At 39.5% G+C, this 13,433-nt stretch overlaps 1 protein-coding gene across 1 annotated transcript in view; it reads right to left on the bottom strand.

Moving 5' to 3' along the window:
• Positions 1 to 13,433, bottom strand: part of LOC138173525 (A disintegrin and metalloproteinase with thrombospondin motifs 12-like) — a 594,307-nt gene that overhangs the window by 63,371 nt on the left and 517,503 nt on the right. The window contains exons 17-18 of the mRNA XM_069103549.1: positions 11,675 to 12,859; positions 8,989 to 9,160 (exon numbers count right to left, since the gene is read on the bottom strand). Coding sequence (XP_068959650.1) covers positions 8,989 to 9,160; positions 11,675 to 12,859 — 1,357 coding nt within the window. The remainder of the gene's footprint in view (positions 1 to 8,988; positions 9,161 to 11,674; positions 12,860 to 13,433) is intronic.

The raw sequence follows: 13,433 nt of genomic DNA, 5'->3' as shown, positions 1-13,433 counted from the left end.
GAAAGAGAGGGAGAGAGGGATAGAGGAGAGGGAGAGGGAGAGGGGGAAAGAGAGAGGAAGATTGATTGCTCATGGTCCATGGGGGAAAAGAGTGGAGTAGTGGGAGACAGAGGCCTTTCCTTATTCAGCTCATCTTTTCCTATTCCTATTCCTATTCCCCACTAATGCTTCTGCCATTGGGAATAATTTATGAGAAAGTGACGATGAAACAAACTATAAAACTGAACACAAGCAAACAGAGCTTAGTTAGTGCCCCAAGGACATCTCAGTGAAGCAGATCCCACTGGAACTCTTGAGTCACAACTGTTGGTCAGGTGAGGCCTACCCAGGACAGGGCTGAGGTTTGATATTTTTCTTCTATTTAGCCAGAGACAGCTTTCCTATGTACAAACCTAGGTCATACTATGGAGAATAGGATAACAGGAGAGGTGTTATCCCCAAGGAACAAACAAAGTTGCTGCTGCAATAGCCGTGATAAACATAGATTTTACTGGTCTCCCATGGGAGGAGGGGAAAGAGGAGCTAGGAAGGGGAAGGAGCTACTTAGAGGACCTCTTAAAGCAGGGAATTTTAAACTTTTTTCACACCATGAACCTCTTTGGTGAATTCTGGTGAAGCTTAAGGACCTCTTCTCAGAATAAGAATCTTTACTAAATGATATAGGGTCCATAAAAAAAAGGATATTAGGTATTCAATCTTCCTGAGCCCCAAGTATCTTTGATACTCATTGAAATGATTAGTTTCACTATTTGACACATTTAACAAATTAGAAATTAATTTGGTTAGCAAGCATATTCATTTAAAATTTAAATATTCCTGGCAAATAAAGGGAAAGATAATTTTTTAGTCATAATTTATTTAACCACATTTCTTTTCTTCTAACATAGAATAGAAGGAATCAGAGACCAAACTGGTCCCAAAACTACCAAAACAAGAATTTCCTTCTATATTATATCTTTCTGCATCATTCTTGACCTATTCAGTCTTTGTTATATGTTTTCCAGAGAGGGGTGAAACTCATACCTCCCTAGGCAGACCATTTTATTTTTAGTTAGTCATAACTGTTAGGAAGCTTTCTTAAATCAAGCAAACATTTGTGCATCTTTGCAACTGGTGCCACTTGTCCTTAGCTCTTCCCTCTAAGGATGAATAAACATGATTTTGGTCCCTCTTCAGTGGTGACAACACTTCAGATCCCTGAAGACGGCTATTATGTTTAAGTCTGCTCTTCTCTAGGCTAAACAGCCCCAGTTCCTTATATTGATCCTTAAAAGGCACGAACTCAAGGTCCCTCACCATTCTAATTTATCCATCTGTCAACAAGCAAGGGAAGCTAGGTGGTGTCATGGATAGAACACCAGACCTGGAGTCAGAAAGACCCAAGTTCAAATCTGGCCTCAGACATTTAGTAGCTATGTGATGCCGGGCAAGTTATTTAACCCTGTTTGCCTCAGTATCCTCATCTGTAAAATAAACTGGACAAGGATAAAGCAAACTACTCCAGTATCTTTGCCAAGAAAACCCCAAATGGGGTGATGAAGAGTGGGACAGGATTGAAATGACTAAACAGTAACAACGACAAACAAGACAATTCCTGCCTGGCATTGACACTGTCTCCTTTACCTTTTCCATCTTTTCAATGTGTTTTCTAAAATGTAAGGCCCAGAACTGAACATAACTCTCCAAACATAGCCTGGCCAGAGAAGAGTATAGACAGCCTATCTAGTGCCTAGCCCCGGACATTGTGCATCTCTGAACATTATCTAAGATTATGTTAGCTTCTTTGGCTCTTGTATTTGATGGTTACTTCATATTAAGGTTACAGTTTGCTAAAAACAAAAACAAAAAAAAAACACAACAACAAGAAAATAAAAACATGTCCTTTTCAAACTGTCACCTTGAATACAGATGTTAAGGTGTTATATTTATTCCTATTACATTCCAGATTATTATATTCAGCCAAATTCTCTAATTATTTAAGATCTTGATTCTTCTTTAGTGTTAGCTATTCCCCCCATCTCTGTGTAATCTAAACATTTGAAAATTATGCTATCTATCGTTATTTAAGTCATTTAAAAAATTGAACAGCATAGAACCAAGCATGGATTCCTGGGGCTTTTCAACTCCTAATAGTTGCTATAAGATCATTAACTGCTTTTTGCATACATCCCTTCAACCATTTCTGAACCCACAAAATGATACAACTAACTGGCCCACTTGGGGTGGCTAGGTGCAGTGAATAGAGCACCGGCTCTGGAGTCAGGAGGACCTGAGTTCAAATCCAGCCTCAGACACTTAACACACTAGCTGTGTGACCTTGGGCAAGTCACTTAACCCCAATAGTCTCGCCTCCCTCCCTGCAAAAAGCAAAAAAACAAAAACAAAACTGGCCCACATCATTCTGTTTTTTCCACAAGAATATCATGAGAGACTATTATTTGCTAAGATCTAGGATACCCAGCATCATTTAACTGAGTGAATGGAAGTTTTGACTCATAAGGGAGAGAGTAAACAGAGGGAAGAAATTTTGACACATGCATCACTATAAGTAGGAAGGAAAGTCAGGTATTATTGTGAGGACTTTGGGTATACAATAGGCAAGATGAGGGTATTAGGCCTCTAAATGGTGGAAGAGAAGGATCAGGTGATAGAAAAATGTATAAAAAGGGAGATAATAGGGTGCCAAAGACAAATTTCACTTTCTTTCCAATTTTTCTAGGCACTCCATCCTCCTCTTCTTCTAGAGATCAGATAGGAAATTGTCCCTCCCTTGGGAAAATGGATACCAAGATGGAGGAAAAGTCTACATTTCTGTCTATGGTTGTACCTTGTTGAGACCAAGGTGGTAAGGAATCTTTAGACAGTTTCTTGCAACATGAAATTCTTTCCTGATAAGGATCCTGCCCATAAACCAAAGAGCAGATCTTCTTTCCCCAGATCTTCTCTATTCCTTATCTGCTTCCCAGAATGTTAGGAACTTTTTTGTCATTGCTGATTGCCATCTAATTAGGCCTATTCTCTACACCCCCTATCATATTTTCATCATCTCAAGTGGCTGACTTCTGTGAATAATCACGTCAATTACTAAGACTGAGAATGGAGAGAGGCAATGCCATAATAGGAAAATGGAGACATGGTTAAAATAGAGGACTAAGTGATTATAAAACAAAGATTACCCTGGTCTGGGAAACTGAGATTCCCTGTAGCTCTGAAGTCTAAGGGTCTATGATAAGCAGGAGAATCCGTTTAGGAGTGGAGAGCATCCCAGTAAGGTCAGTCCCAGATTGGGAGGCAGGGTACAAGCAGTATTGGCAAGCTCCCTGTTTATCTGACTCAACCCACTTCCCAGAAGCTTCAGACTTTTATTGCAACTGTTTTCATTTCTGGCCCCATCCTATATTTATGCACAGGAGTGGTCATACCACATTAGATCCAGATACATCTTTTATTTCCTGACTCTGATAAGGTCATGGGATCAGATACCACCCAAACTTATCAAGAACAATGGGTCTTGGAAAAAGGGAGCAATATTAGACCCTGCAACTTTGTTAGAGTAAACAACTTTCCACTACTAATTGAGGTTGTTCTTAATTCTGACTGACCCCTTTAAAATGAGCAGCATCTCAAATAATGTCATCTCCATCCTTAAAAAACCCTCAATTAATCCTACAATCACTGCTAACTATAGTCCCATATCTTTTCTCCTCTTATGAGAAAAAAAGACTATTTGAGAAAACCATCATTGCCTCCTTCTAAACATCTACTTCAACCTCTATAATCTGGCTTCTGGTCTCATTATTCAACTAAAACTACTCTCCCCAATGTTACCAGTGATCTCTTAGTTGCCAGATCTAATGACTTTTTTTCAGTCCTCCCTCTTTTCAACATCTCTACAGCCGTTCAAACTATTAATCACTTTCTCATGTATATTTTCCAAGGTTTTCATGAAAGGTCTTTCTCTCGGTTCCCTTTCTCCTTATCTGACAACACCCTCTTGGTCTCCTTCATTGGTTCTTTATCCATGTCCACAAACCACAAGTATCCCGTCAGGGTATTTACTAAGCTCTTTCCTTTTTCCCCTTTATACTGCCACTTAGTAATATTACCAGCTTCCACAGGCCCACTTATCATTTCTCTGCATTTGATTCCCAGGCCTATATATCTGGACTTTGTCTTTCTCTTAAGTATGACTAACTGCGTTTCAGACATCTATCTCAAACTGGGCACCCTGTAAGCATCTCAAACTCAAGATGTCTAGAATAGAACTTACTATCTTTCCCTCTAAACCCTCAACTCTTCTGAAACTTCCTTATTACTACTGAGGACACTATCACCTTCCCCATTAACCAGGTTCATGGCCCTACTGCCATCTTGGTGCCATCTCTTACTCCATGTATCCAATCAATTGCCATATCTTGTCCTTTCTAACTTCAGAACAAAATATCCTTTTCTCTCAACTCACAGTTATTACCTTAGTTGACTCTATAATCTCATTTCATAGACTATTGTAATAATCTTTTTTTGCCTTTTTTTTTTTTGGAGGGGGGAAGGCAGGGCAATTGGGGTTAAGTGACTTGCCCAGGGTCACATGGCTAGTAAGTGTTAAGTGTCTGAGGCTGGATTTGTACTCAGGACCACCTGACTCCACAGCCAGTGGTGTATTCACTGTCTATTATAATAATCTTCTAATAGGTTTCCCCAACATGAGACTCCAATCTATCCTGTACTCATCTGCCAAAGTATTTTTTTTTCTAAAGTGCATGCCCTCTACTCAATAAAACCCAGTAGCAACTACTGGGGACAGACCCAAGATGGTAGGGGAAGCACTCTGACTGAGCTCTCCCAACATTCCCCTCCAAGCGACTTTAAAATAAACCCCAAATAAAATTTTTGAGTGGCAAAGAAAAAAAAGTGAGACATTTTTCAGCCCAAGATAATCTAGGAGGTCAGAAGGAGAAGCCTGTGATACAAGGATGGGGGCTAGACTAGAACCCACATGCCAGTCACACCACCTATGGTCTTTGAAGGCAGTAGAAGCAACTTTGGGAAGCTCCCAAGCCATAGATGGCAAGGGGATCTGGGAAATAGTCAGAAAGAGATTGTCGGAGACCCTGTGCTAGCACCAGGGGCAAGACCAGACACTCACTGCCAGGTTGCAGTTCCAGGGAAGAGAGAAGAGCTTTTGGTTGCAAGGGAACAGGGACCCTGAGAAGCATAATTGCTTCTTGTAACAAAGGAAACAAGGGGCCCTAAGAAGTAGTGGTGGTTTTGGTAGCAAGTGAATTCTACCAAACGTTCAAGGAACAATTAATCCTAATTCTATATAAACTATTTGGGAAAAATAGGTAAAGAAGGAGTTCTACCAAATACCTTTATGACATAAATATGGTTTTGATACCTAAATCAGGGAAAGCAAAAACAAAAATAAATTAAACTATAGGTCAACTTCTCTAATGAATATTGATGCGAATTTTGAAATAAACTAATATCAAGAAGATTACAGGGGCAGCCAGGTAGCACAGCAAGTAACAGCACCAGCTCCAGTGTCGGGATGACCTGGGGATCGAATCCTGGGCTCAGACACTTAGCCTCCACCCAGAAACACCTGGCTGTGTAACCTCGAGCAAGTTTCTTAACCCCAGTTGCTTAGGGGAGGCCAGGTGGCTCAGTGAATAAGAGCACCGGCTCCAGTGTCGGGATGACCTGGGGATCAAATGTGGGCTGATACTCAGCACCACACCCAGAAATAACTGGCCATGTAACCTTGAGCAAGTTACTTAACCCTGATGGTTTAAAAAAAAAGAAGATTACAACAATATATAACAAAGATCATACACTATAAATAGGTGGGATTCATACCAGGAATGCAGTGCTTAGTTCACATTAGGAAAACTACTAGCATAACTGACCATATTGATAACAAAACCAATAAAAACCATATCATTCTCTCAAAATATACAAAAAAGAACTTTTGGCAAAAGACAACACCCATTTCTATTAAAAAATATTAGGGGAAGCTAAGTATTGCAGTGGTGAAAAGGACATGAGCTCAAATCCAGCCTCAGACACTTACTAGCTATGCAACCCTGGGCAAGTCACTTAACCCTAATTGCTTCAAAAAATGCTGGAAATTATAGGAATCAATGGAACCTTTCTTAAAATAATAAATAATATTTATCTAAAACCAAGAGCAAACATTTTCTGTAATGATGATAAACTCAAAATCTCAATAAGATCAGGGCCTGAAACAAGGATATCCCTTATCACCACTATTATTCAATATTGTATTAGAAATGCTAGGTGTGTCAATGAAGCAAATAAAAGAAATTGAAGGAATGAAAATAGGCAATGAGGAAACAAAACTCTTCCTCTTTGCAGATGATATAGTATATTTAGATAACACTAGAGAATCAACTAAAACTCCAGTTGAAACAATTACATTAGCAGAATTGCAAGATATAAAATAAAGCTACATAAGCAATCAGCATTTCTATATATTACAACAAAGTTCAGCAGACAGAAATAGAAAGATAAATTCCATTTAAAGTAGCTGTAGACAATACAAAATACTTGTATGTTTACCTGAGAAGACAAACCCAGAGACTATATGAACACAATTACAAAATACTTTTCATACAAATAAAGACAGATGGAAACAACTGGAGAAATATTAATTGCTCATGGATAGGCTGAACCAATATAAAAAAATCACAATTTTACCTAAATTAATTTACTTATTTAATTCCATACCAATCGAATTACCGAAGAATTATTTTATATTGCTAGAAAAAATAATAACAAAATTCATCTGGAAGAACTACTTCCAGATCAAGACTATCAAGGGAATCAATGAAAAGAAATGTAAAAGTAGGTAACCTAGTAGTACCAGATTTCAAACTATATTATAAAGATGTAATCATCAAAATAATCTGGTACTGGCTAAGAAATAGAGTGGTGGGTCAGTGTAATAGATTAGATACACAACACACATTAGTAAATGACCATAATAATCTTTGTTGTTGTTTGGTGACTTTTCAGTCATGTCCAAGTCTTCATGACTCCATTGGGAGTTTTCTCGGCAAAGATACTGGAGTGGATTGCCATTTCCTTCTGAAGCCTATTTTATAGATGAGGAAATTGAGGCAGAAAGGGTTAAGTGACTCACTCAGGGTGACACAACTAGTAAGTGTCTGAGGTCAGATTTGAACTTGGGAAGAGGAGTCTTCCTGACTCTAAACCCAGCACTCTATCCACTGAGCCAGTGTTTGAGAAACCCAGAGATTCAAATTTTGGGGGCAAAAATTTACTATTTGGCAAAAATTGCTGGGAAAATTGGAAAGCAATTTGATAGAAACTAAGCATAAACCAATAACTCATACTCTATACTAAAATAAGAGTAAATGAGTAAATGATCTAGCATATGGAGTGACATAAGAAAACTTGGGGAGTACAGGTAAATATACCTGTCAGATCTATGGAGAAGGAGAGAGTTTTTAAACTAAACAAGAGATAGAGGGCATTACAGGAAGTAAAATGAATAATTTGATTACATGAAATTAAAAAGATTCTGCACAAACAAAACCAATGCAGCCAAAATTAGAAGGAAAGCAGGAAACGGGGGGGGGGGAGGAGATTTTACAGCAAAAGTTTCTCTCATAGAGGCCTAATTTTTCAAATAAATAGAGAACTGAGACAAATTTATGAAAATAAGAGTTATACCCCAATTGATAGCTGGTCAAAGGATATGAAGATAGTTTTCAGAAGAAGAAATCAAAGCTATAAATAGTTACATAAAAATGCTCTAAATAATAGAGAAAACAACTCTAAGGTACCACCTCACACTTATCAGATTGGCTAACATGACAGAAAAAAGAAAATCATAAATGCTGAATGGGCTGTGAGAAGATAGGGATACTAATGCACTGCTGGTAGAGTTAGGTCCTGCAATTCTGAGGAACAGACTGGAACTATGCCCAAAGCATATAAAACTGTGCATACCCCATGACTCAGCAATAACATCACTAGGTCTGTATCTCAAAGAGATCAAAGAAGAAGACCTATATGTATAAAAGCATTTATAGCAGCTCTTTTTGTGGTAGCAAAGAATTGGAAACTCAGGGAATACTTCTCAATTAAGAAATGACTAAACAAGTTATGATGTAAGATTGTAATGGAATTCTATTGTGTTATGAGATATGATGTGGGGTGGTTTCAGAAAAATTTGGGAAGACTTACATGAACTGATGTAAAGTGAAGCAAAAACATTGTGCACAGTAACAGCAATATTGTAAGGTTTATCAACTGTGAAAGATCTAGGTACTCTCATCAAGGCAATGATCCTAGACAATTCCGAGAACTCTAAGTACAGACTGAAGCATGTTTTTTTCATTTTCTTTATGTTTCTTGCTTTTTAATATTTTTTAACAACATGGAAATATGTTTTGCATGACTTACATGTATAAATTATTGTATTGCTTGCTTTCTCAATGGGTGGGGGAGGAAAAGAATTTAAAACTCAAAATTTTAAGAAATGAATGTTAAAATAAATAAAAACAGGAAAATAAAAATAAAGCCTGATGGCTCCCTATTATTTCCAGGATCAAATATAAAGTTCTCTGTCATTTAAAACCCTTCAGAGCCTAGTCCCTTCCTCTCTTCCCAGGCATTTTATACTTCCTTCCACATGCTCTATAATCCAACTGTATGAGCCTACCTGTTGTTCCTTGAAAATAAAACTTCATTTCTTGTTTGTAGCCTTTGCACTGGTTGTCCCTCACACTTGAAATGCTATGCCCTCTCATACCCACCTTTTAGTTGGCCTGGCTTTCTTTAAGACTCAGTTAAATCCCAGATTGTGCAAGAAGCCTTTCCCAATGCCCTAGGGGCTAACTCCTTTCCCTTTCACCTTCATTTACTTAGTGTGAGTGTGTGTGTGTGTGTGTGTATTATGCTTTCTTGTGAATCTTTAGGGTATCATTTCTCAAGCACAAAGCTGAACTTTGATTACCTTGCTCCAGGCACCCACTTTCCAGCCTGCACAGGGGCGCAGGTGACATCTCTTGGCAGGGTCTGGCCTCTGAATGGACTCACAGTCAGAGTCAATCTGAGTGCTACATTCCACGTGTCTCCAAAGAGCGCCCAGGCCACAGGTGGTTGAACACTGAGGGAGAGTAAAAGAAAGGGTTGATGGAGTAAGGTACATAATGACAACAACAATGTCAGCAGAAGCAACTTTGAAACTTCTGGATTCAGGTGAATGGCAGTGACTAATCTTGCCCCAAGGAACAGAGGATGAAACACTAACCTCTCCTCCCCACAGAGGGAAAGAGCTGGCTATGGAGTGGAATGGCGCACAGGCTATTTATTAGATAAAGTAGCTTTCTTCGATGGTTTGGCTTGACTGCTTTGCAGTGTTAAAAGGGAGGGAAGGTTATCAAGGACTAATTGTTGTATAATAAAATCAGTCAATACCTAAAAAAAATTAATCCAGGCTATTCACTGGAAGGTCAACTACTGAAACTGAAGCTTAAATACTTTGGTCACATAATGAAAAGATGGGACTTATTGGAAAAGACCCTGATATTGGGAAAGATTGAAGGGGATGGCAAAGGATGAGATGGATAGTCTTTTAAAACCCCATATCCTTTACAGAAACTTGTTTAATCACACTTCCCACATCCTGAATTTGTGAAGTTGATTTTTTGAACCCAAACTATAGGACTTTACACTTAGTGCTACTAAATTTCCACTTACTTAGTTTAACTCCTCTGCAATTCTGGCATACTGAAATCTTTTGAGATCCAAACTTTATTATTCAGCATGTTAGCTTTCTCTACAAGATAATGAAATTTGACAGCCCTGTCATCTATGTTTCATTGATAAAAATGTGGAATCACAGGGTCCAAGACAAATTCCTGAGGTTTTCATTGTTGCTTCAGTTTTATCACTTGAAAAATGAGGGACAAAGTTAGACAAGATCATCTCTAAGTTTACATCCTTTTTTGAAATGATATGATTCTATTGTGTTTCTACAATCACTCTGCATTTTAGTGATTCATCCACTCACTCAGTAGGACATTTATTATCTCCTATGTATAAAACACTTGTCATATTACTGGTAGGCTCTGTCTTGCATACTCCATGGCCCAAGTCATGAGGCAATCTCTTCCTGGAGTATACCTAGTAGGAACTCAGAAACTCATAATCTAGATATGTTCTATAAGGCAGAAGTTGATCTTGCAACTCTCGGTTATAGCTTCCTGATTTGTCTTTTGCATGGTAGGCAGAAGGGGTTAAGACCCTCTACCCTCCTCTACCCTTATCTCCTCCCCTCAGTCTCTTTCACGAAAGTAGAAATGCACAACACGGGCTCTCAAACATTCCCTAATGCACATCAACTACTGTTCTGTCTCTCCAAGCACTTGATGAACTATTGTCCCTAATGTTAGCTTTCAGTCCATGCTCCTTTGATAAATATACTTAAGTCAGCTTCTAACCACTCACTGACTGAACACTAGCAATGAAATTATGTACTGAAAATGGAACAGAGTGAAAAGAATACTGGGTCTGGAGTAAAATCACCTACATTAAAATCCTGACTCTGATACTTACTCCCTTGGGAACATCACTTAATAATCCCCATGGGACTGTCAGTTTCCTCATCTGTAAAATGAGAGGGTTAGACAAGGTTGCCTCTGAGGTTCCTTTGACCTCTAGATTCATGATCCTAAGGGACAAGTGAAATTGAAGTGCACTTGTATTCCATTGAAGATCCCTGAAAAGTCTGCCTCTCCTTCTGGCTCTTCAGCAGCCTAGGTCCTAATTCCACTGTGCTCAGCACTAGGGAAGATTCAAGTTAATTAAAACATCATCTCCCTCAGGGGATATGCAATCTCATCGATGGTTACAGAATATACCTATACACCTCCCTCCTCCCCACCACACACACAAACACACACACACACACACCTATTTTACAACTAACCAACTGACTTACAGATTCCTTCTGTAACTGACTCAGAAGTCATGGGATTCCTAGAAAGGGTCCTGTCATCGGTTTTTCCATCTCAATTGTGCTTAACTGATCAGTTTTAACCATATCTGCACATAATTATAAAGTAAATTGGCCATTCTAAGACACATAGATTGTTAAAAGGGAATCTGGAGGTCAACTCCTTCATTTTATAGTAATAGGAAACTGATGCCCAGAAAGATAAAGTGGGGGGTGTCTCTTCATATCTAAGGAGCCCCTGACAAGAAGGAACCTTCTTGTGTACTGTGCTCCATCTACCACCCATAACTGGAATTGCAATTTTTGCCCCCATTTCCTATTTTTTTTCCAGATTGGATCGCATTTGGTAATTAAATGAGCACTAAGAATGTTATATTTCTAGTTGTTTTCTATAAATCATCAGACTCATTTGAAGGGTATAGTGCAAAGTACTGGCTCCAAAAGCAGAGAGACTAAATTCAAAGCCAATCTCTGGTGCTTACTGTGTGACTGTAACTACTCTGTGTGAGAAGGAGTCTGTGTGACTATCTTGGGCACTTAACTTCCCTGGACTTCAGTTTCTTCATTTATAAAATGAAGAAGTTGTACTCAATGGACCTGAAGGTCCCTTCCAGTTATAGTTCTATACTTCTGTTAGCCAGTAATCCAGATGGAACTTCTTACCTCACTCCAGTTGCCCACAATCCAGTAGGCGGTGCTTTGTGTTGGATTGGGCAATTGAAGGTGCTTATAATTGGTGGCATTCAGCAAAAACCCCTCAGCGATCATATTCTTTGCATCCTCCGCTGTCAGATCGGATTCAAAGCCTTGTGATGGAGTCTTGTGGCTCATGGGTTCTATTTCCATGTGGGTTAACAAATTTTCAGGCGCCATTGGTTCAATTTTCCTTCCTGGTGGTAGCTGGAGGAGGGAAGGTTTTTTGGTGACTGTTGCATTGACATCCGATGTGCCATGTTTGAGAGCAGTGGGCTGTTGACTGGGACTGGTCCTTGTGGAAGACAATAACAGATCTGCTGTTGTGCTGAATGAATACCCTGTGTCAGGATCACTGAGGTATGGTGCTGGTTGGAGCTGGGGTGGCATACTTATGGCATTTATAAGTAGGGAATGTTCTGTGAAGCTTTTACTCTTGGTCCATGTTACAGGACCATCTGTAGTTTTGTCTACATGCTGCTCACTGTCTTCTCCTGAGCCACTGTGGACTTCTGTGTCTGGTCCCTCAGTCAAGTGGTCAAAAATGGGAGTCACTTGCAAAGTCACTGGGCTTGTGGTGAATGGCAACACAGGAGTGACGTCTGTTTTGACCACAAAGTCCACCTCAGAGGTGGATGTAATTTCTGAATGGGAACTGTTCCCATTGCTAGTTGCAATTCTGCTGTTTGTCTGGGTTCTCATAGATCCAGGAGTAGGATTTGGTTGTGAGGTGCTTTCAGTGAGAACAGTGGAAACATGAGGGTCTGGCTTAGAGGGGATTGAATTATTTCGTAATTTTCCTCCTTCTGGGTCTTGATTTTTGGAAGACATGGTAGGACTTGTGCTAATAGTTGTCAAAGTGCTCAGACTCACAGATTCAGGCATCATGGGTGTAGTCAGAACTCTGGGACTAGGTGTAGGGGGAGGGATGGGTTTTGAGGGAGTTGACTTAGGTTTGGGTAGAGGTCTCCTATTGGAAATGGGTCCTCTCTTGGGTTTCAGAGAAGGGATCAGTAGTCGCCGGCCAGAAGGACACTGTTGCAGACCACACAGGGCTCGACTATTGGGCTTCTTTGTGAAGTCACATGGCTCATCATTGTTCTTGGCACAAGTGACATTTCGAGTCCTCACTCCTCCACCACAGGAAACAGAACACTGAAAAAAAGAAAGTCAATAGTTATTCTGGGTAAGAAAAGAAACCTTATTCTCATGCCTAGGACCTCAAAGAAATCATTGAAAGCCTAATGGAAACTGGGTAGCGTGCTTAAAAGAAACTGTAACTAGAGCTGTCCAATAACAGAATAGGCTGCCTATTAAAGGAGAGCTCGCCCTATTCCTGGAAGTGTCTAAACAGACCCTAACCAAACACATATCAGAAAAGGACAAAGAGACATGTATAAGACAAGGGAATCCCAACATTAGGGTGGGTGAGAGGAAGAAAACTGGACTGAATAGATGACTTCTAAGGTCCCTTCCAATTCTGGGTAGCTATGATACTATGATTTTGTGACCTGATTCTGAATTCCATTTCAACAAGTATGTATACTGAGTGACCCAAATATGCCCATTACTATACTAGTTCTGCTTGTTCTTTTCATTGAATTGGCCAGTAATCTGATTGAATTGTCTACTTTGATTGGTGTCATGAAGACATAACCAAGGGTTTAGTGAGTAGAGATGTGATCAGAGTAGCAAGTGTGGGAGCATCCAATATTGTTTTTATGGACTG

The sequence above is a fragment of the Petaurus breviceps genome, unplaced genomic scaffold (genome assembly GCF_028583685.1).
Source record: "Petaurus breviceps papuanus isolate PSGF00001 unplaced genomic scaffold, PetGlider_PUasm1.0 129, whole genome shotgun sequence".
NCBI classification, from domain to species: Eukaryota; Metazoa; Chordata; class Mammalia; order Diprotodontia; family Petauridae; genus Petaurus; species Petaurus breviceps.
Note: the sequence above shows the minus strand (reverse complement) of the source record. Positions and strands in the feature narration are given on the sequence as shown.